The 25130-nt window shown below is 27.7% G+C and overlaps 1 protein-coding gene across 2 annotated transcripts in view; it reads left to right on the forward strand.

The window, feature by feature from the left end:
- The window catches only part of LOC107448832 (gamma-aminobutyric acid type B receptor subunit 2), a 274252-nt gene that overhangs the window by 180250 nt on the left and 68872 nt on the right, over window positions 1-25130 (forward strand). For both annotated transcript variants that reach the window (XM_043051303.2, XM_016064184.3), the window contains exons 4-9: window positions 986-1087; window positions 2744-2809; window positions 5353-5541; window positions 17331-17558; window positions 20616-20676; window positions 24676-24759. In XM_043051303.2, coding sequence (XP_042907237.2) covers window positions 986-1087; window positions 2744-2809; window positions 5353-5541; window positions 17331-17558; window positions 20616-20676; window positions 24676-24759 — 730 coding nt within the window. The remainder of the gene's footprint in view (window positions 1-985; window positions 1088-2743; window positions 2810-5352; window positions 5542-17330; window positions 17559-20615; window positions 20677-24675; window positions 24760-25130) is intronic.

Here is a 25130-nt window from a genome sequence, read left to right on the forward strand (position 1 = left end):
TCATGCAAATCCTTAAAGTCCTTTGGAACTTCCTCTAACGTTAGATTTTGGCGAAAGAGAAAACATAGAATAGATACTAAAATGGACACGGATGTATTATTAAATATTTTTTCAACATTGAATAGAAGGAAACAAAATAATATAAGATAGGACAAATAGTTCTGAAGTTTAATGGTTTTATGTCAAAAAAACACTCATATTGACATATGCTTACTAACGCATCTGGCATCACTGTCTGGAAAAATGAAGTTTATTTTCTATGTATTTTTTTTACTCTTCAATTACATTAAAAACAGGTCAATGGATAATTTTGAGTTATATTTCGGAAGTTGGAAGAGTTTTAATTTAAATACAATACTATTTTTGACTCAAATTTGTTTACACACTTTTAACATTGCTATCTGATAGATATCTAAACAAGTGAAATCTTAATCACTGAATGCATTTATGTTTTTACTCTGCGATCAAGTACCTAGAGATTAAGTACCTGCCAAAAAAACTAATAGTTCCAAAAATGCAAAGTTAATACTTTAAACTTAAATTTTGTTTCAAGCTTTAATATTGATATATAGTGGAGATCAAAACAAGTGAGGTTTTAATTACTGTATACATTTTTATACGCTGTATTAAAAAAAACGGTATTTGTTGATTGCACTAATAGTTCAAAAATTGCAATGGTTTTTATGTCACTATTTCTGATTTAAATTCGTTTAAAATTTTCTTCTAATCTATTTACTCCATTGACACCAAATAGAAAGAAAAAACTGCTAGGCATTTGTGTATAAGGAGTACATTTTTTTTAATTGATACTGTTGTCGAGCTACTGACTCATTAAAATATAAATTAAGAATTTTTAAGGAAAGAGCAAAACTAAAAACAATTTTGATTTATATTCAAGTATATAATGCAATGGTCTTTGCTGCAATCATACGTTTATGTCATTATCTAATGTGTATTGATTACAGTACTTTTTTTTTCTTTCTAGCCCCACAGTAAACTTTTAACCGATTTAGATAGTGCCGATATTGTAATCGCAGAAACACAAGGCCTTGTTGAAGAACTGCAGCATGAGTTATTGAAACTCAAAGTAAGTTCAAAATTGTTGCCTCATTAATTAATATTAGCATTTTAAGATTTTAATTAATAATATATTAGACTAGCTCTCTCTCTCTCTAACCAGCGCAACTCTAAGCCCTCCGTTCACTACAGCTCAGCAACCCCGATGATTTCTTTACAATAAGTGCTGTTTTTTGTCACAAAATAGTTATTTTCTACGAAAGTTGAAATTATTTACTTAATATCCACATGTACTAAAAAGAATTCTGCTTGTTTACACTCTGCTCCCAATTTCCTAACACCGAAATTAAATTTCTCAAATTATATGTTTCTTTTGATTCAAATTTGATTGGAATGAAATGATTGAGATCTAATTGTAAACATAAAAAACTTTGTTTAGTAATCATTTCCTGAAATAACATTTAAAATTGAATGTATATTGTTATAAGGTGAGGTTGGTGAGGTTTATAAGAGTAATTTAATACGATAAAGTTAATAAAAATTTAAATGTAGTGCAGTATTTAAACACAAATTTATTAAAAAACTTCACTAAAAATTGACATTTTTTATGTGAAATAATATTTTGAATTAATTATGGAACTAGAAAATAATTTAACTAGAAAATTGCTTTTTAGAAAGTTAATAGTCCTAATAAAGCCGTAATAAAGAATAATAACGTGCATCAACATGAATATTGTACTAATATGGCTCTCCTATTGTTTCAGAAAAAGGTTTCGAATGATTTTAGAACTTAAATGCAGACGACTTAGTGTCGTCAACCAAGCTCAACCATTGAAAATATCTTGAAATATTTTAGAGAATCGCAAAATTGTAAGATGATAAGAAACTTTGCTTGAGAAAACCAAAAAATGTGCAGCCATTTTTCTTCTAAAGCAGCTACGATAGTCTTAAATGGTCTCCTTCAGAGCTGTGAAGTCGGTAGTTGAAATGTTTTACTCCGACTCATACTTGTTTAAAATTTTTGCAACTCGAAAAATAAATTTAAAAACAAAATGTGTTATCACAAAAAAGTATAACTGTGCAAACTTATAATAGCTGGGTATCAATACATATATGTTTGGTGAATATTCTTTGGCCATAAAACTATTATTGACTTATCTATGTCTATTTTACTAAATTTCTGTTTTAACGAAAAAAATTGGTTTTGAAACTTACAAGTCAAAAGATGAATTATTACGAATTAATTTAATATGATCTTTTAATATAATCAATGCTGTAATAAATCAATCAGAAATTTAAAAACGTTCATTCATGATGAACTAATTTCGTAAATTAAATAATTTAAATCTTTGTTACATTGTTCATTTGAGTAATATTTCTTGTTATATAATTGTAAAAATTTGTCAGAATATTTTTCATAAGATAAAAAATCTTTTTTCAATATTTTTATCTATGGACCGAAAAGCTTTTCACTAACCGGAGTCGAGCAAATTCTTTGATTCAATTCCGACCCTACAGATCTATTCTCCCTCAATGATAACTATGATAGAAATTATGAATAAATCACCAATCCACCAATTATTCATGAATCCCCTCATCTCTCTTAATATATTATAATAATATATATTTTCAACATCAAGCAAAATTTTATTCCTTCTATGAAGTTTGCTTGGTATAATGATTTACTGAACAAATCAAATTTTGAAAGTTTTTATTTTTTTTTTAGACTAAAGATGTTAGAATTATATTAGGAAACTTTGATGAAGATTGGGCGAGAAGGATATTTTGTGAAGTAAGTTTACATGTTTTATTACTGTTTCAAAAAAAAAACAAATAATTAAAGATTTTTTTAATGTTAAATACAAATGAATGACATTCATGTTAATAAGTTGGCATACAAATTACGTATAAAAAATTAACTAGAAGAATTTATAATAATATTTTATTTATTTTTGTTTCAATATTAGTGCACGGAGTTTAAACTAAAGTAGACTTATTTATACTTTTGTTTCAATGAATTGTTAGAAAAAGAAACAAACGAATTTATATTCTCATCCTACAAAATAAAACTGTCATTAGTTATTTCTTTTTAAATATGCTAAAATGGAAATTCAAAACTTGTTGCGCATTTAAATAAAAATGTGTATATTGACCATTGAATATAACTTCTCAAAACTTTGAAAGAATAAAAAAACTCGGGTGAAAAGTTTCTGATATATAAATACTCAATGGATTCATTCTATTTATGCACCTTAAGCCGATAGTTCTATTTCAAAATTTTAAGGAGGTCAAATCAACTGAGGGTGAAATAATTATATTTGATCTTATATTTTTCTTCATCGAAATCTAACACATCTCATGAAATATGGATTAAGTGAACTGTTCCTTCTTTGGAATTCAATACCATTTTAGAAAATATCACTTGACTATACTCTTTTTAGCAATTCCAATTGGTATTTTTTTAAATCCATCTTTCTAAGTCTCTGAAAGAATTTTTTTTCTGTTATGAGGATGGAAAATATATTTGAAATCCACCATTTCTAAATGATTGGAGTATTTGAGACTAAAATTTTTTATTTATTTTTTTTTGAGCTAGGAAAGAGAATACATTTTACAAATAACTTAAATAGCGAAAATTTTGCGTGATTTTATTTTATATTTTTATGGAAAGGAATTTTCTTCTAAAAATAACCCAAATTGAGTATATTTTGTGTAAACTCAACTGTTTTGTACAAGTTCCATTACAAAAACATTAAAAAATTTCTTGGCAGAATTTAAATGTAAAATACCTTTTAGAAATAATGTCAAAAACCAATAAAAGATTTTTAATAGAAAAAAAAAGGATATTTCAGTTTTATAAAAGGATATTATTAGTGTGCATCGTTTTTTAGTGCTGAGAGAAAAAATGAGCATGTGTACACATATGAGATATATGTTTAAATGGCCTTTATATGGAATCGCACAAGAAGTTCTGAAAAGAGTTTAACTACATGATTCGTATTAAAAATTAAGTCCAGAAAGTATGCGCATTAGGAGCCACAAATTAATTTCAATAAAAGAAGACACAATAATATTTTATTTTATGACCGTCGTTAAGCAGCCGACACAATTTTGGGTTTACGACTACTGGTGTCCAACTCTGCAGCCTCGTAATTTTGAAAGCAATCCAGAAGACAAGGAAACTTCTGGAGATTATTGGGAGAAAATTGCCTTCGTGGAGGACTTTTTGCTGTTGAACTAACCGGCATTTGCATTACATGGAGAAAAAAAACACGGAAACCTCCTACGGTTATCCCAACGGCAAAGGGACTTTAACCCCTGATCCGTCTACCACTGAGGATATTTTACGTCAGCACTGTGGTACGTCACACTGTGTGTGCACTTTAAACTCTTTTTAATATTTTCATTTAGCATTTCTAAATAATTTGTAATAGATGTATGGACAATAATAGCGTTTACTCTTGTAGGAAGTCATATTTCTTCTCCTCATTAAAAAAAAAACTTGATTTCTCATGTTACTAGATACTTTATAAAAAATTCGGCCAAAATACAGAGAGGAAAATATCATATTGTGATAAATTCCTGTTCATGCACATATAAAGTTATTTCTCGAGAACATAGTTGCAGAAAATATCCGTTTTTCCCTTCGAATTTCGCTGCCCGGACATGTTTTTCAATAATTTGTTATTTCTTTCAAAAATGAATAGCCACCCAGGCGGTGTCTTTGCTTAGAGTCTTTGCCGGGATTTGACTCATCGTTCTAAAAGGTGGTTTTCAGATTAGATTGAACTTAATTTGATCGAACCTTAGTGACTCGAGTTTAACTTTAATATTAATAAGAGTAGGAAAAGTTTTTACTTTTCTTCTGCTAAATTACTACAGAGAATTCACTGAGCAAATTTTAGAGAACTTTAACGTTTTCAATTAATTTGAAATTACGGATGGAACTCCTGCTACATGATTTCCAGTAGATTTCCGTGTGTTTTTAACCGAGAATATTTTTATAGTGGAGGGGGGGGAGCTTTGGAAGAAACATTTTCACAAATGCACCCGTTTTGAAAAAAGCATCAGTGGGAAAGATCAGTAGGTAGGTACTGTTATTTACGTCGCACTAGAGCTGCACAATGGGCTATTGGCGACGGTCTGGGAAACATCTTTAAGGACGATCCGGAGATATGCCATCATAATTTTGATCTTCTGCCGAAGAGATGACTCCCTTACTTTGGTAGTTCGACGAGGAAAGATGTAGTAGGAGAAAAATATATTCGCTCAGAGAGCGATCTGATATTTTACAGTAAAGGAAAAAAATTCAAGCTACCTTTATTTCGATTTCAGGCTTATAAACTTAAAATGTTCGGACGTAAGTACCAGTGGATCATAGTTGGAATGTACACAGAAAGATGGTGGGAGAAAGTCTCACAAGTAAATTGCTCGACGTGGGAAATAATGGAAGCAATGGAAGGATTAATTTCTCTGGACGTATTACCTCTCAGCAGCTCAGAGAACATCACCGTCTCTGGACTGGTAAGTACACATGTTTGGCATTCTTTTTACTGGGCACATAATCAAAAATAGAATTGAATAACTATTGATCTAATGGTCGGATTTTAACACAGTACAATGCGAAGGTTTGATGCCCTAACCTTAAATATGGTAAAACATTAATGTAAACGATAGTTTAATTAACAAAATTAGACAATATTTTTTATCATCTATAACTGTCTAATTTTAAGTGACAAAATCCAAAATTGGAATGGAGTTTGTCCTTGAGAAGTGAGAATTTTAAAAAAAGTACGAATATTTTGACACGATTCAGTGTGAAAAAAAGTTAACATTTAGTGTTCCAATTATATGTCTAATTACATGTTATTATTATATGTCTAACTATTTCACTATTTATGAAAAAGAATTTTATAAGTTGTTTGTCCTTTTTTTTCTATCTTAGTTCAATGTATTTTTCCCTCCTTTCGCTTCTTTGTCGGTTTTGTTTTTTAGTTTAAGTTTCACTCTAAGCTTTGTTTTTGCTTCTCCTTTGAGGGTTAAAGTCTCAGAGTCGTATTTTATGGCTTTGCATTTCAAAATTTCTAGACACGATAGACGTGGATTCTCTTCCCTTACTATACTTCTTGGAGTTTCTTAAGCCATTCATAAGATTTATTTATTTATTTTTTTTGCATTTTTTGATTCTAAACCTTTAATTGAACTCTGAACTTTTGTCGAGCTTTGCTCCTCCCCTCCCTGTAGTAACCATCATATAGAAACCTTTTCAATTTTACACTATTTGATCTCAGATATGGGCCGTTTAGGAAGAGTGACATTCGTTTTTTTTCTCTTCGAGGTATGCATTTAAGCCGTTTCGAAGGATTCCTTTTTATCATTAATTTTTATGATTCATTAAAAATTCGTTGGCAACATCTGTGTCGGTTGCGTGTATTTTCGTTTCCTGAAACAATTTTAGCAGTTTGAAATTGCAATAAATAATTCTTTTTCATCAAAATAGGGTTAATATCAAAAATAAATTAAGTTTATAAACAAAAATCAACCAAATATTTATCAGTCATAAACCTTTGAAGTGTTACATCGTAAAGTAATGGTTATAATGTATGCAGCGACGGTATTATAAGCCGACAAGATATAATTCAATGTCCCGGAACTTGCAAAGGCAGCTACCATTTGTTACTACGGAGGTTTTAACGAAAATTCTTTTGGAGAAACAGGAAGTAGATGGAAATGCATACAATTTTAATCTTCATCTATAAATCCAGGCAATCAAATTCTCATTGAACATGAAAAGAAATCTAATGTTAACATAACGATGGCAACAAATCCTGAAACAAACTTGTCTATCGAAAAGTGTGTAAAAGAAATTTTAAATCTACTTGCAAAATTGAAAAACGAAAGCTTCTAACTCAATTCTTTTATTTCGGAACACTACAACGAGTAAATGAAAAATTTAAATGTCATAACGCTATTGTATTAAATCTAAAAGAAACAATCACTGGCTTAAAAAATGATATGCAAACCTTGAAAAAAAAAAGCTGTTGAAAATAATAATTTTTAAAAATGATTTGCAATCTTGAAAAGTGAAATCACAGAGCTACAAATGTCATTTTATAATTATCAGGTACCTAAGGTCCAAAATGACGAAACAGTTGATAGAGTTTTGGCCAGACTAGAATTAAATAACTCAGTATGTAACCGTAACACTACATCAAGCGCCGAAGAGACGAAGGGATGGCTTATTGTCCAGTTTAATTAAAAATCACAAAGAGACGTATAGCTGCCAAAAGGAAACACCCCCTAATAGATAATGACATACACAATATATTCCCATTAAACAAGTACTTGGCACCAGCTTTGAAAAAACTATTTTAAAGTAAATCTTTCGAAAGGGATAATTTTGTTGGGTAATAGAGGGTAAAATATTTCAACGTAAAAATAAAAATGCTAGAATGTATACTTGAGTGCGAAAAGATACTATCTAAACCCAAGCTATTTGTGACAAGATATGTCGTGTCAAAATTACCTTCATGACTTTCAATTTTTATACAATCTAATTAATTAAAAATATCTTTTAACCCCAGACTTACGTTTAACTACATCAAATATTATTCACTTTTATATTCAACGTTTAAGATCTAATTTTAAAGTACTAATTGCCATGTTATATGATACTTTAGACATAATTTCTATTTTAATTTTAAGTGAAACTTAGATGACTGAATAATGCATTAAATTTATACAGTATGTAAATATTAATGCTTTTCGCTATCTCAGAACATTTTATAGATCTGTTGGTATTAGTGTTTATATCAAATCTCAATACGATTTTTCTTAATACGATTTATTCTCAAAAATTATCATTTGCTTTAATCTTGTCATTTTACTTAACATTTTCATTTACTTAATTGTTATAATTATTATTATGCATTATCATTTTATTTAAAATATATAGATCTAATACTGTCACAATTGAATATTTTAACAAAAAACAGAAGAAAAAATGTCTTGTTTCATACAAAATTTAAATTATAATAATAATTAGCGCCCATATACATTGATATAATAAATCCATTAGCAGTTTAGGGTAAGGATTATGCAATAAACATAAATACGCTACCTAATATTCAACTAATAACTTGCTTAATTTATTAATTACGGAATATAAATGAACGAATTAATCAAAACCATTTACTCAACATATTACTAGTCCGTAGTTTGATATCTTACAAACTATGTCTACATCTTTTCAAAAACCCAAACGCTTGCAACAAAAAAGATGAAGATGCATAAGAAGACGTAACAAATTTATTTCATACCCTAGCCTTACAAAAACATTTTTTGCAAAAGTTTTCAGTATTTTTCACAAATTAATTTACTTCCTGCTGAAATTCAAAATGCAAACAACGTAAATAATTTTAAAGAACTCATAAAAATTTTTTAAACTTTTCTCTACCAAATGTTAAAAATATTTTCTCATGGTAATTCTACTTTTATTTTCTTTTGTGTATGTTTTTTTATAGTTATAATGTTGAGATTTTATGACTGAAAATTTTAACTTGCTTTAAACTACACACGCCTGTTTGGCATCTTTCAAACTTTAAATTTTATATTTGAATATTTTTTTTAAATTTTTAGTGTTAACTTTCATATGCTTGTGTGTTCATTTTCTTTTATTTGTCATAATATATAATCTCAACTCCCTCGTCGCTTAAATGAACCTAAAGATCCAAAAATGATCCATTCGCTTTATTTCTCCTGCGTTTGTTTTTTATTTTCACTTTGCATTTCATTGAAAGGAATTTAATCAACTAAACTGGGATTAAAGGAATAAATCAAATTTTATTATTCTAAAACTAAACTTGAATTGTGTGAATTGGATATTTTTATTTCGTAACAAAATTTGAAGCAGAAATAAGCTCTTTTAAAAATAAAACGATATAAATGCATTGTTTTACTGTAATTGTTATATCGGTGTTAAGTAAATAATCTGGATAGTGAATTCAGGGCTTTCTTCAATGAACTTCAACAACCTTTAGTATAATTTATTTTGAACTTAATTTCTTCAACTTGTTCAACTTTAAAGCTTTAAAAACATCAAAATCAAATGACTGACAACATCCAATCTATAAAGAAAACCTATAATTTAAGTGTTTTTAAAAAAAAAGATGTTTTTAAATGTGTTATACCATCAGTAATTTCAAAAGTACGCACCGAAATGTTGTCGAGTTGGAAAGAGAAAACGAAAATGAATTAACACACATTAATGACAGCTCTTTATAGTGCGTATTACATTTTCATGTATACTTTTTCTATAGGGGTACAAATAAAAAACAGGTATAAGAATAACAGAATAAAAATAACATAAGAATAACAATAACATTTCGCTTGATCCCAGTAATAGGAGACACTATACCACTTAAATTGACAACATTTCACTTTAGTCTTTTAACTTTTAGTAAAATTACTGAAATTAATTAGATATTCTGATTTAGGAGAGTTTTGATTAACAGGATGTTTCACACATCAAAATCAATAGTTATTCCTTTAATATTAAATATGAAATTAATTTAAAACGGAATTATTTTACAAGAAATGAAGAATGACAGTTTCAAGAAATTAGAATAATTGGAATATTTAAAAGATCTTAGTGCTTTAGATTATATTTCTTAACATCATGAACTAGAAATTAAGTTGAGTCATACTTAAGTTTATTAAAAGCAAACATTAAAAGTATCACGATCAATTTTCTCTAAACCAAATATGAAACCCATAAAAAAATTTAAAAAAAAAAAAGAACTCGACAAAAATAATTGAAGGTGACGAAATGAGCAAAAAATCCTTTTTCACCCTCCCCCAAAGAGAAACACAGACGCTATTACAATCTTGTTCTCAGATCATTTACAATTTTTGCTGTTAGAAATTTCTCATCAGAAACGAGAGAAAAGCAGTATGTTCAATCGATTGTGACACTCAACTTAGTTAGGCTTCTCGTGTTACTTCTGTTTTATCTGAGGTCAAATAATCTGGGTCATGCCACCAAGTGAATCGAAGAGAAACTTATTTCTCCGAGAGAGTTTTATTTTTCATACATTTCTTCGGCTACTCAATTCTCCATCTCGAAAAGAAAAAAAAAACATGGAAAGAAATAACAATGGAAAGTGTATAATAAAGAGCCCTGCCAGAAATGTAACAAAAGATGCTGTTGAGTTTGGTTGAGAAAAGAAAGAAATACGAGACGAAAATAGTTCATAAGTGCTGCGTCAAATAAAATATTAAGGTAATTAAAGTTCTTAATGGATGCTTACTCGGAATTTAAACTGAAAGTTAAAAATGCTTTGTTTTAAACACATTATTTAATTTAAATTGCAAAGCTAAGGAATGTCGCGAATTCGAGTATTTTTTTTTATCTAAAATTAATATATTTCCTAACATTATCAGAAAAATAGATGCAATGATTTACCATACTATAATAGAGAGCTAACTGCTACAATTTAATAAGGTGTTAATTTAATCACTATTTCCATTCAAGTTGAACCATATTATATCAATCAAATTTGAAAAGTAAGATAATCGGGTTCAACCTGGTGAACCATAGTATCACGAAATGAAGTTAAGTTTGAGAAATACGATAATCTAGTTTAATTTAGTGAATCATAGTTACTCTTTAATCATGGTTCAACTTTGTGAACCCAATTCGTATTTAAGTTGACGATGTACGATTAACTGGTTCAATCAAGTGAACCATAGAATCTCGTAATCAAGTTTAGGAAATACGTTCAACCATTTGAATCTTAGTGTTAAGTAATATTTAAGAAATACGATAATCTTGTTCAACCAGATGAACTATAGTGTCTCGTAATCAAGTTTAAAGAGTACGATAATCTGGTTCAACCTGGTGACACTTAGTATCACGCAATATTTAAGAAATATGATAATTTTGTTCAACCAGGTGAAACATAGTGTCTCATAATCAAGTTTAAGAAATACGATAATCTGCTTATATTCTTATTTATTATAGCATGTCGTACTAAAATTTTAGAATACATTATTCAAGTTAAGTTATTTTTTCAATTAACAATATGATTATATCTGATTCAACTTAACGCGTTATTAAAGATGTGGCAACTTTGAACGATATCGTGATTGAACATGCTTCGAAATTTCAAAATATACGGCTAACACTAGAAAGATTGAGCATTGCTGCATAACTAGAAAGTCTGAAATGGCCATTTCTGACTTTGTTTGTTAATTACTAAAATCAGTTAGACATTTTATATCTTGAAATATAATCACAATGTAATAAAAAATATTTTAGAGACTCTATCGTCAAAACTCTATGATATTTTATTTGATTTAGTTAATAGAAACACTGCGTTAGATGGGACACTGTCTATTCAAATTTACCTATAAATTAGTTTCTTATCTATATTGGTTCAAATTAAGAAAAGTCAGAAATGCTCAATGCTTAATGCAATTAGCTGGAATGAGAATTTTTCAACAATGTATTCATTTCATGACAAAAATCTTTACGTTTTTGTTTTAATTATTACTCAGGTAGTTAAAAGCCATAAAATATTAGCTTTTTTTTCCTTTTTCGTAATTATAATTGATGTTGACAGAAAGTATTAGCAATAATTAAAATTAAAATCAATTTAAATTAAAGAAAATTAAACACAAGTTGAAAAATTCAACGTAATTACTGCGTATGGTTTTTAATGTTTTTATGGCAGAAACGTTGTGTTGAATAAAATTAAACACTTCGTAAGATATAGTACTCATTTATTTATTTTAAATACTTAAATTTTTACAAAGAAAATTGTTTTCTTGGTCCCATTTATTAACTCAATAAAATATATTTATTTGACTGGTTAAAATACGTAAAAATACTATAGTTAAAAAGAAACCTTTCAAATATTTTTAAGATGTGAGCAATGTTTTCATAATGAGCACTAATGTAAGAAACAGTAAAGCTAAATAAAATTCACTTAATATTTAAATTTTAAGTTTTTCTAAGGTAGCACTTATTCCTTTCAAACCTAAGGATTTCTTCCATATTTGATGAAAAAAATTGTGTTCTAATCATGCATTTCCATTCTTTGAAAAAAGGTTTTTAATTACTTTTTAAGCTTAAAGCAAGTTCATTCTTTCACCTTCGCAAAAAGTAAACTTAAATGTTATAACATTAACATATCTATGCGATGCAAATTCTTCACTTTTTTAAAAACCTTGCTGAATTAAATCATATTTTTAATTTATAAAATAAATAAATCAGAACCAAAATTAGAATTAATATCTTTTCGTAAATAATATTTTCATTATCTAATTTAAAAACTTGAATAGTAAAGCGAAAAATTTAAAGTTGCATGTTTTTTTTTTAAGAATATGATCATTTAAATTAATAAAAATAATAGATTTAATAAAAGTGAAGTAATTATACCGTAAAAAATGCTTTTCTGTGCTTGGATTACTATAGAAACATATTTTTAATTAAATACTGGATGCATATTTCAGCTAATGTTTTCTATAGAAATAATAAAATGAAAAATAAAAGGTAGTTTATTCAGTTAATTTATGTATGCGTTAGTAAAAATACACATAAAATAACTGCAATTTAATTAAAATACTAGAACAATATTTGTAATTATTTTTTAAATCCATAGTAATATTATATGACATTAATTTTTAAATATATGTATTCCGTTGTTAATCTATTGTTCTATGTTTATAAAAACTATCGAAAATTTATGAGGATAACTAAACTATTATTCTCATGGGAAGGAAATAATTTTGAATCAATATTTCCTTTACTAAATATTAATACACCGAGTCTTTCTCTAATTATATTTACAGTATGACCTGTTTAATAAGAAAATAAATCTGAAAAACAGATATAGCTGTTACATTTATCAGGAAAAAAAGAAAAAGTAAAAATGCACACAAATTAATGCAATTTAATTAAAGTATTTAAACAATACGTATAGGAGAGAGTCGTGTAGCCCCGCCCACTTAAGGAGTATTGCTTATATTTCTGTATAATATTGAGTAATAATCAATATTTTTGTATGTTTCTATTGTTTTATCATCTAATTAAATAATGCAAAAAGAATAAACCAAAAAAAGAATAGTTTAACTTAAAAAAATAGAAATTTAAAAAAACATGTTTTTCAGCTCTTTTCAAAATGTGTCGGGTAGCCCCGCCCAGTTACAAAAATTATGTTTTTTGACTGTTTTTTCAGGTGTAAATGAAAGTGACCAATGTATTGACAATAGATAAACCTCATTTATCATTTTTATCACAAAATTATTTTATTTATTACATATTTAGATATTTTTAGTGAATTATATCATTTAATAACAATCATTTAATAACAACAATATTTGTTGTTAAAAATGCATATAACATTCAAATTTGAAGCAATAAAATAATAATGTTTGCAACCGTACATTTATCGACAAAATAAAATTGGGCGGTGATATCCGACATTCATGTGAGCGGGGCTACCCGAAATCCAATTTTTTTGTAAATTTGTAATTACTCGAACAATTTTTTACATACAAACTTCTTTCTTTGTGCAAATTAAACTTAAGACTACATACTTTAATGCTGTATGTATAGAAAAAATTATTTTTTTAGTATTAAAATGAAGTTTAATCGAAACATTCAACCAATTTTTCTTAATTTCATGACTACTGTATTCAACATATTTTCAAAACTATTGTTTACCATGTTACCAGCTGCATAAATACTTGAAACTTTGAAAATAATCTTTTTTTTAATATAACAATTAATGTCCGTTGGCCCATTGACTTGAAAAAATATTCTATACATATGAAATTGACTGCGGGCGGGGCTACCCGACTCTCCCCTATAGCTGTTATGTTTATCAGGAAAAAAAGAGAAAGTAAAAATGCACAAAAATTAATGCAATTTAATTAAAATATTTAAACAATATGTATATATCTTTTCATTAAATCGATTCTATAGAAATAAAACATTATGTTTTTAAATACACGTATTTTGTTGTAAACTTTGTGTCCAATATTAATAAAAACTATCGGAGAATAAAACTGTTATTTTCTCGGGGAAGAAATAATTTCAATGCCACATTTCATTTCCTAGATATTTATTATTTTTGTTTCAATACGTTTCTTACAATGCAATCTACGTTAATATTTACAATGCAATCTAGCGATTGAGAAAAGAAATATGAAAAACAGATATATTTGTTATGCAAGGAATGGGGAAAGATAACAAAAAAGCAAAAGGAAACTGATAAAAAGAGTTTTAGTGTGCAACAGATTTATGTTTTCTGCTCCCCCCAAAAAGAGAAGAAAAAAAGGGAAAAAAAAGAAACACAATTCTCTTGAAAATAAAAGATTTCGGCTTGAATATTCTTTTTCTTCTAAATTTACGATGCCGGGGACAAAAAAGCGCAAATGCAGCATAAATTTGATTTCAAAATAAAGTGAATAAAGGTTTAAGAGGAAGTATCTTATTGCCTTACCCTTAAAATATTTTCCCCTTTAGTGAAATAAAACATTTTTACGATTCGTGATAATGTACAATTTCCTTCCAACTTAATTTCATTAATTTTACAATTACAGTTTATTAAATTTCATTTAAGCGTTCTTGACTGATGATAGGCAGCTTCGAGTAATGTTATAAATTTCTCATTGAAAAGATTGTTTAAGTTTAAGGAAATTGCGAATTTATTTCATTATAGCATCGAGTATCGTATAAAACAGTGTGGAATAACAATATTTTAAATCAAATTCAATTTCCTCATTTTAATTGGAGATGCATTTCATTGATAATTTTAAATATAGTAATAATGTATCAATAATTGAAGCTAAAATATAATTTGTTTTAATATATGAAGAATCTTTCAATATTTAAAGAATCCACTAACCAAATTCTTCTTTTATTAAAATTAGGTAACACATAATAAAAACAAAAAAAAAATTATAATTCCTCATTTAAATTCGCCCATTCTATAAAATCTCGAATTTTAAGATATTACGTGTCGTAATAATTATTTATTAAAAATATCGTGATTTAAAAAAACGATGTCGAAATGTGTGGAAAAACTGAAATAAACTGTAATAACTTTCGAAAAAGTGATCGGAAATTAAAGTGGATCTACGATTCAATCCACTCTATAAAAAAGTGACTACTAAAATACAAAACTCTTCAAGTTATAAAATTGTAATAAAAATATCGGAATTGAAGAGGAAACCAGGCGGAAATAGCTAAAAAACGACTAATAGCTGCCGAAAAAATGATCCATAAAAGACGTGGATTTACAAAAGAATCGTTACGGATCGAGCGTGTTAAGACATGACTTCTTAAATTCACCATGCATAATTTTTGTGATAACATTGTATAAAGACTATCAGAATAAAAATATATAAGCAAATGGATGAAATAATGATCGAAAAACGACATGGACTTACAACTGAATTGTCGTTGTGAATCAATCCGGTTAAAAAGTGATATCTCAAACTAAAAATTCGCGTTTCGTTGTACTAATGTATTAAAAATATCAGATTTTTTAAAAAGCCGAAAGCATGATGAATATCAGCCGAAAAAACTATTATTTAATGACGTGACATTACGATGGAATCCTCACAAATCGGACGCGTCTAGGAATGATACCTCAAATTCGAAATTTGCTCTTCCTAATAACATAGCAATAAAATATGAGAAAGTAAAAGACCAAGTGAAAAGTATCAAATCTATTTCAAATAAAGTGAAAGTATGATGAAATCATTACGAATTGTCAGAAAGTGATAACTCACATTCGAACGTCGTAAAAACATTGAATCAAAAACATCGAAAAAATAAAAAAAAACATCTGGAAAGGGTGGCAAAATTTTTAAATAACTTTTGTAAAAATAATCATCGACGGCAGTGTTTCCCAAAGTGTGGTACGCGTACCCGCAGGGGTATGGGAACAGTTAAGCGGTATTCCGCGTTCTTATGCGAAATATCTTGTAACAAACAAAAATTTCAAAAAATTTTATTTAAAAAATAAAGCTAGCTATGAAAATTTACTATTACGTATTTTCCTATTAGATATTTTTTGTAGAGATAGCAGTAATTAATTGGTGGTGTCAACAGCCAATTGTGATTTGTAACTTTTGTGCAATTTTTTTATAGTAAAAAATACATTCATTTGTTTATTAGAGGTGCACAACGTTATGAAAAATTTAGAAAGGGTACACAAAAGTCATGAGTTTGGGAAACACTGATCTACTGAAATTATTATGGAATCACCACGAATCGAACACAATTCGAATGTCGTTACTTCAGTTTTGAACTCCCGCCGATACTTAGAACGTGTAATGTTATATTTGTAATTTCCCATTCGTTATATAGCTGGGTTAGGATTTGAATCAAGNCATCAGTCACCATTTACTACACGGGGAGTCTTCGGCCGGCGAGGATCGAACCCACGACTTCTTGGGTATGGGCCCAGCGCCCTACCAACCAGGCTATCCCGGCCCAAAGTCATGAGTTTGGGAAACACTGATCTACGGAAATTATTATGGAATCACCACGAATCGAACGCAATTCGAATGTCGTTACTTCAGTTTTGAACTCCCGCCGATACTTAGAGCGTGTAATGTTATATTTGTAATTTCCCATTCGTTATATAGCTGGGTTAGGATTTGAATCAAGGTAGCGAAGGTACTTTATAAGTTGGACGCCAAAAATGACGATTGGGTGAAATTTTGTAAGATACGATCGATGCAAATTACGACTAACGACTGCTTATTTCAAATCCTGATTACATCTATAAGAAATATTCGTCTGTATCACCACTCTGTCTCACTCTAAGAATTAAGCTAGTTCTCAAGTTTTCTACTCCCATTTCATAGAATTAAGAAGAGGGGGATTCAGTATTGAGATATATGTTAATCTGTAAAACAATCATGCCCTCTAATTGAAAGAATTAGAAAAGTGGGGAAATGTGGCATTAAGAAGTCTGTCAATTGTAGACTCTTCTTATTAAAAGAATTAAGAAGTCGAAAAAATTTAGTATTTAGTCATCTGGTAATTTGTTAACCAATCTGGAACATTTATACACCAAACATCAATATAAAATGTCAATCATAATTACTCGCATTTCATGTAATCCTGTTAAATTTAAGCATTTTGATAAATTAACTGCATCACAATAGTTACCCATATAAAATTTCAAACAATCTCAACCCATTATGTAATACTTTTGATACCTTTTAAAAAACGTTTACTTCTTATATTGTATTGTAGTATGTGTTATTGATACTTGGTATTTGTTTTACAGACTGCGGCTGAGTATGCTGGACAGTATGATAAGAAAAGAGAGCAAGAATACAGTCGTTTTCATGGTTATGCTTATGATGGCATATGGGCAATTGCACTTGCCATTCAGAGCGTCTCTAACAGACTAAAAGCAAAAGGTAAACTGTTAAAGGAGTTCCAATATAGAGACCCGTTTTGGGGTCAGTTGTTCAGGGACGCTTTTAACGAAACATCTTTTACTGGAGTCACAGTAAGTATTTTATTTTAATAAACTAAAGAACTCATAAAATAAGGACGCAATTCAAAATATAAATATAATTTAATATTTTGAACTTAATTCATAAACTCAAAATATTACTTCAATTATTTAAAGCTGTTAAATGTATAACCAATTGTGAAATTTTAATATATAATAAAATATTTACAAATTTTTAATTATTGTACTTTGATAATTAAATTTTAATAAATGTTATCTTTGCATTCGACATGATTAAAAAATCATTTTATGATTTCGAAGGTGTATAAACATCCATTGACGGTTAACCCCCTGATGATTCTACACGTAAAAGTCATATTTTGACCTGCGGTCTTCTCCGCATAGCAAAACCGGTTTTTTCATGTTATTAGACAGTGAAATAGTATATAGAAGAAATAGCATATAAGAGATAAAAGAACATTCTCCAAATATTGCTCATTTTCTAGGCATGTTAAAGCAACAAGTATGTAGTAATAAAGGAAGTTAATGTCAATATATTAGAATCCTATTTCTATGCAGATCAGTGCATGCTCAATTTCAAATGAATTTTCAAAACAATAAAATAAAACAATTAATTATTTTTGTTGATACTAGACGTAAATACGTTTTTACAGTCAAATAAAATGGTTTTCAAAGACGCAGGGATCCTGGTAATAAAATGATATTTAAAAGGTTGAACCAGAGCTCATTTACATGTTGTTCTCATTTACATGTAAATGAGAACAAACAATATTTCTGATCTAAACATTAAATTTGTTTCATGGAACTGTAAATTTAATTATAATCCCCAATTGCCACTAAACGGACTAATTTTAAATTTTATTTGTAAATTTCTGAATTTAATTACATGAGTTCTACAGATGTTTTATTCAATAAAATATAATTTTTATAATTCCATTTAAAAACTGCATTTATCTCACACCGATTACATAATTGTTATGTCATACTATAAAAAGTAGTTTACATAAATATAGATGCATTTCAGAAAAATTTATAATACAAAAAGTAACTTTTAATTTACAGAATAAATTCAATAGTTTAATCAAGAAATCAGCAATTCTTTCTTCAAACTTTCCATCATGGACAGATTATTTATTAACATTTTAGACATTTCAATCTACAAAAAGCTGTATTCTTGGAATTTTTATTATAGGATATCAAGATAAATCTTTTTCTGAAAGTAATCATTTGTAATCTTAAAAACTTTCACCCATAGAAATTTTTTTAATATATTTGTCAAAGTTCATTATAAAACTGAGTATTGTATATTGAATAATTGAACACGTTCTCCTATTGAAGCGAAGCTAAACAATATAAATATCTAAACTTCAATAAAGGATTGTTGACAACTCTAGGTTCCGAGGCGACATTTGTTTGATTGAAATAAAAATGGAATTTTCTTCTTTAATAAAAACTGAAGATATAAAAAGAGAAAATAAAATTGGGAATTTCGTATTTTTCTCAACCTTAAGAAATCTCTTTTACAATCATTTTTTTTTTTTTTTTTAAAATCGNTGCCTTTTTTTTTTTTTTTTTGTAAAATCGAAATTGCTGATGACAGAATTATTGAAAAGTGACTATTACCTTCTTTAAAACTTTTTCTTCGCAAAAGATGCCCATTTTTAATACATTTTTTCACTTTAATTTAATAAATGAAAGTTAAAAAGAATTATCAGGGAAAGCAGTTCTTTTTACTTTGAAGTCAATTTTTATTCATGAACGATTGCTAAATCCAATTACTCTAAGCTGCTTTCATTTTTAAAGAACATTTTTACTTACAAGCATATATTTGTATTTTTTTTCCTTTTTTTACAGAATTGTTTTGAAGTTACGTTTTTTTGTGGTAGAAATTAGCAAGTCACTCATTTATTTTAGTTGTTACGCTCGCAATGTTGATTGTGTCTTGAATTTGTTTTGTTACATTTGTTTACAAGACTGTTATGAGTGCTTTAAATACAATATTTCTTTAAAGGAAAGTAACTTGTTTCTTATGTAAAAAAATAAGCTCTCAATACTGCACAAATAAAAAAGAAATAAATAATTTCTGCCAAATCACTGATTCAGCATTTCTCTTTAGACTTTTTCGTCAAAGCTATTTGTCTTTATAAATGAAAGTTAGTTTATTTATTGTGTTTAATGCGTGAATAAAAGCATACACGTAAAGTATTCTTAGTAAAATTTATGTAAACTGCAAAAATTTAGCTGCGTCATATTAATGGTGCTGTAAACATTTCTTTATTAACTGTATAAAATTATATTTCTAATGGTATAAAATTGTATTTTTAACGGTATGAAATTGTATTAATAATTTAGTAAATCCTATTAGATCTTTATTTGACACAAATGTGTTTGTTTATAGGAGTATAAGCTCAATATCATTCGCTCAAAACGGTTGCTATTTTTGTAAAAACTCTGCATTTGAGAAATATCACTAACCATAACGACACAATGAGTTAAAAATGTTTAAAAAAATGATTTATGATCAAAATAATAAATAAATTGTGGAGTATTATAAATAGAGCTAAAAAATAGCATTTATTTCTTTTGTATTATATAAACACAAGTTAGTAATAAATTTTATTTAAATCTACCTTATAGTGGTGGTGTTAATGAACCAAGTATGAAACTTTTGAATCTCGTGATTTTGAACAGAAGAGCATTAAAGGTCATTTTAGGGACAATAAATAGTGGTCAAAAATACATAAAAAGATACAATATTTAATTACTACTTCTTTGAAATTTCTGGGTGCGTTTTAAATTGCATTTTTTTTTCAATTTTATAAATAAAAATAAACATAATAATTCGACCATATTTCGGCAATTCTTAAGTTAGTTTTAAATTAAAAATTGTAGTTTTGAAAATGCGAGTTTCTTGTGCTTTAATATTAAGATAAGATTTATTTTCAATAAACCATGTTTCAAACGAGTCCACAATTTTATTTAAAGTTTGTACACATATCTTAAACTTAGTTGCTTATTTTTTATTAAAACTAATTGTAATTATTAAACGTTAAACTAGATGTTTTAAAAAAAATGCAATTTCTTTTTTAGGGTCCATTCAGCTTTAGGAAAAACGAACGGCGTAGCTCAATTCTTTTAAAACAATTTCAAAGTGAGCAAAAGTTTATATTTTTTTTTTCCTTGTACAATTTTTTTAACTAAGTTCATTTCTTCTTATATAAAGCTGTTTAAGGAGTATTGATTTTTTTCAACTTGAGTTTTTTGGTTGTACAATGCGCAAAATAAAAAACGAACCACCCTGAATAACTTTTGATCTAATGATCAAGTCCTCACGTTCTAGGACTCAATCTAACTGTCTCAAAAGATGCATTCAAATATGCTAATTAATTAGTGCAGACAACATTTCAAGTTACGAAATCAGTCACAAAAACGACCCTCCTTTAAATAAACATACAATTTTCTCGACGCATTCTAATTTTTGACCTCAAATATATAGGGGGAAGCTATATTTGACTAGTTGGCTAATTAATTAGCGCTGACAATATATTTCAAGATTCGAAATCAGACACAAAAACGTACTTTTTCTGAAATTCATACCTTTTTTTCGACAAAATCGGACTTCTGACCCCCAAACTATGAGGGTTAAAAGTCATCTGGAAAATATTGTCCTATATGAAATATTGTAATAGTTTGGTCTGAAGAGCTGTCCAGTGCTATGATCCTTTAATGTTAATTTTACTTTTTGTATATTCCACCATGTCACGTGAACTTTTAAAGTGAATTGAAAACTTTTTACCCTCAATTATAAAACTCGCTTATTTAGACACAATTTCGACCAAAATATTACATTTAGTAAATATATTTACTTATTCAATATTTTATTTTATAATGGTCGAAAACATTTTGAATGGTAAGGTATACAATTTTTTCGTTTTATTTTAATAAATGCGATTTCGATAGGCAAAATGCAAAATTTGAGCAAAATCTGTCATATTGTTTGCTGAGAAATAGAAATTTGAGAAAAGTAGTATTTTTAAATTCTGATTTCTCAGGTACTGTTCGACCGATTTCACTTAAATTTTATTTTTTGTCTTTTGAAATTGCATTCTTCAAAATAGTGTAGAAATTGTATACCTTGCAATTCAATATTTTTTTCGACTTTTATTAAATTAACTAAATAATATATACTAAAAGTAGTATATATATATATAGTAGTATAATAATATATACTAAAAGTTTTATTTTGGACGGAATTATCTTCGGACTAATGAATCTTTTTAACGTATGCATAATTTTTTCAATTCGATTAAAAAGATCGGGAGATAGGATGAAATACAAAAAAAGTAAAATTAACATTAAGGGGTCCAAATTTAGGACCACTCTCTTGACCTAACTAATGGAACCATATTCCCAGATTGGGGTTGCTCCCTATTCTTTGACCTTCAAAAATTGAATCAGAAGAAATAAAAGGTATGTTTGTTCTGAGAGAGTACGTTTTTGTGTCTGATTTCGTAACGTTAAATATCATCTGAACTGATTAATTTTTTGAGGTCCTCTTCTCAAATTATTAAGACTGAGTTCTAGTTCGTGAAAATCCGATCATTGACTTAAATGTTATTTAGTGTATATGTAGGGGAGAGGGGGGCACATGTGAACAATTTTTTTAATTTCTACATTTTTCAAAAAATATCATCAATTTCTCACAGTGAAGATGTCCATGTGTTTAAATATTCTTTTCTTTGTCTTATGGAATTTTTTGAGATTTTTCAATAAGATATTTCTTTACTTTATGATATTTTAGAAAAATGACTTCAATTGTTCACATGCGCCTCTATTGGAGGCACATGTGAACATGCTGGGGGCACATATGAACAAGATTAAATACACAAAGCAATCATCATATTTCAAAGAAAAAAATCTTCAATATAACAGATATGGATATGCATTATACTGAAGGGGTTGTAGCTTACTATGTGAAATTAAATTGTACAACAGTACTGTCAATAAGAAAATAATTTTTCAGCTGTACAATAATTTATCCGTAATTGGGTTTTTCGCAACTTCATGTTCCACGGGTGTTGTAATGGGCCTTTTTCTTTCTTCTCTAATACTCTTTCATGCTTTTTTTTNAAAAATTGAATCAGAAGAAATAAAAGGTATGTTTGTTCTGAGAGAGTACGTTTTTGTGTCTGATTTCGTAACGTTAAATATCATCTGAACTGATTAATTTTTTGAGGTCCTCTTCTCAAATTATTAAGACTGAGTTCTAGTTCGTGAAAATCCGATCATTGACTTAAATGTTATTTAGTGTATATGTAGGGGAGAGGGGGGCACATGTGAACAATTTTTTTAATTTCTACATTTTTCAAAAAATATCATCAATTTCTCACAGTGAAGAAGTCCATGTGTTTAAATATTCTTTTCTTTGTCTTATGGAATTTTTTGAGATTTTTCAATAAGATATTTCTTTACTTTATGATATTTTAGAAAAATGACTTCAATTGTTCACATGCGCCTCTATTGGGGGCACATGTGAACATGCTGGGGGCACATATGAACAAGATTAAATACACAAAGCAATCATCATATTTCAAAGAAAAAAATCTTCAATGTAACAGATATAGATATGCATTATACTGAAGGGGTTGTAGCTTACTATGTGAAATTAAATTGGTACAACAGTACTGTCAATAAGAAAATAATTTTTCAGCTGTACAATAATTTGGGTTTTTCGCAACTTCATGTTCCTCAGGAGTTGTAATGGGCCTTTTTCTTTCTTCTCTAATACTCTGTCATGATTTTTTTTCTCATTTTTTCTATCTTTTCATTTGTAGCTTTAGCAATTATCTCTTTCTCATGTGTATCAGTTAATAAGCGTGATGCGCGATCAACCATTTAATTAAAAAAAATTTTAAAGAAAAAATTAATAAATTTATTATGGAAAATTAAATAATAATAATTTTAAATGCATGCATATTTTTTAAACTTATAATATTATGAGGATAAAAATCTTAATACTGTAACGTAACAGTGTGACAACTGAGCTAAATGCATCAATTCCTCGAGAGGTAATGCTAAAATGATGTTGCTTGAGAGACACACACAAGAAGTGATGTTCTTTTTTTGTTGTTGAAGAAGAGAGTTTTTTTCTGAGAAGAGATATTTCNAAAAAATTTTAAAGAAAAAATTAATAAATTTATTATGGAAAATTAAATAATAATAATTTTAAATGCATGCATATTTTGTAAACTTATAATATTATGAGGATAAAAATCTTAATACTATGTAGGGGCAGATGTGAACTGTTCACATCTGCCCCAGATGGTTTGTTCACAAGTGCCCCATCATCCTTCTTAAACCTAACTTGAAAATAAAGAATTTTTAATTGAGTGAAAAAAAATTGTTGTCATAAACTTACCTGAATGCTCATATAATGGTCTGCAATAGTTAATTTTAGTTTATTAGTTGATTTATACTATGCTTTCACTTGAAGAAGCGAGTGATTATAATATATACACCACCAGCTGATACAAAGAAATTGTCAGAATAGAAAAGTTTTCTGAAAGTTTTGCAGAGAGGTAGAAGTAGTACTACCATCAATTGAAAATTTTTCGAGATTTTTTATTTCAAATTATATTGGTTAGACGTACCATGTTCACATGTGCCCCCCTCTCCCCTACTCATAAATAAAATTATATTTTCAAAATAGTAAAATTGTACTTATTATTTCAACAAGATATTTGGAATATAATTTAAAGCGAATTATCAATTACCATAAACATTGTTTACATACTTTAATTAAGCAGATAGAGAAAATAGACTGCATTTTTGCGTTTTTACTATATCGCAATTCCTTTACATATAAGCAAATATTATTTCTTATTTTTTTTAATTATTCGTTATTTATTTTCTACACAAATAAATTCATTTTTCAAATTCTTTAATAGTTCTAATTATTTAATTTATTTAAAAATACTTTTTTTGTACATAAAGTCTTTATTTATAAGCTTTATTAGAAAAAGAATTAACGTATTTTATGCATTTCATATACCAAGACTGAATATACATTATTTAACTTAATAATTTTTCTGTTACACATCATTTATGAGGTTAAAAACAAGAATAAATGTATCATTATTTGTTGTTATAGATGGAACTGAACTTAAAATAGGAGAGTATGATCCTAGCATTGATGAATTAGATTTTAGTAAAGGAGCTCCAATAATTTGGAATGGTAAAAAAATTAAATTCTTTTTAATAATACATATTTCTTTCTACATAATGTGATTATAAACCAAATCTATACCAAAAAAATAATTTGATCACTGAAAATTTAATAAAATTTTACACTTTATATTTTCCAATTAAAATAAATTTAAAAAAAAATGAACAGGATATCTAAAATATTCATAATACTTAACTGATTAAAACAGATTTGTGTTTTCTTTTTATGACTTGGTGATTTATAAATTTTAAATCCTGACAAAATTTCATTCTAAGCGATCATAAGCCCTATAATAAGCAGATTAAAAGTTTCCGTGTATATGCAGATGTTATGAATTATCATCCTTATTATTTAAAGGAATTTAGGGAACCAGATATTTT

This window comes from Parasteatoda tepidariorum, chromosome 2 (assembly GCF_043381705.1).
Source record: "Parasteatoda tepidariorum isolate YZ-2023 chromosome 2, CAS_Ptep_4.0, whole genome shotgun sequence".
Lineage (NCBI taxonomy): Eukaryota > Metazoa > Arthropoda > Arachnida > Araneae > Theridiidae > Parasteatoda > Parasteatoda tepidariorum.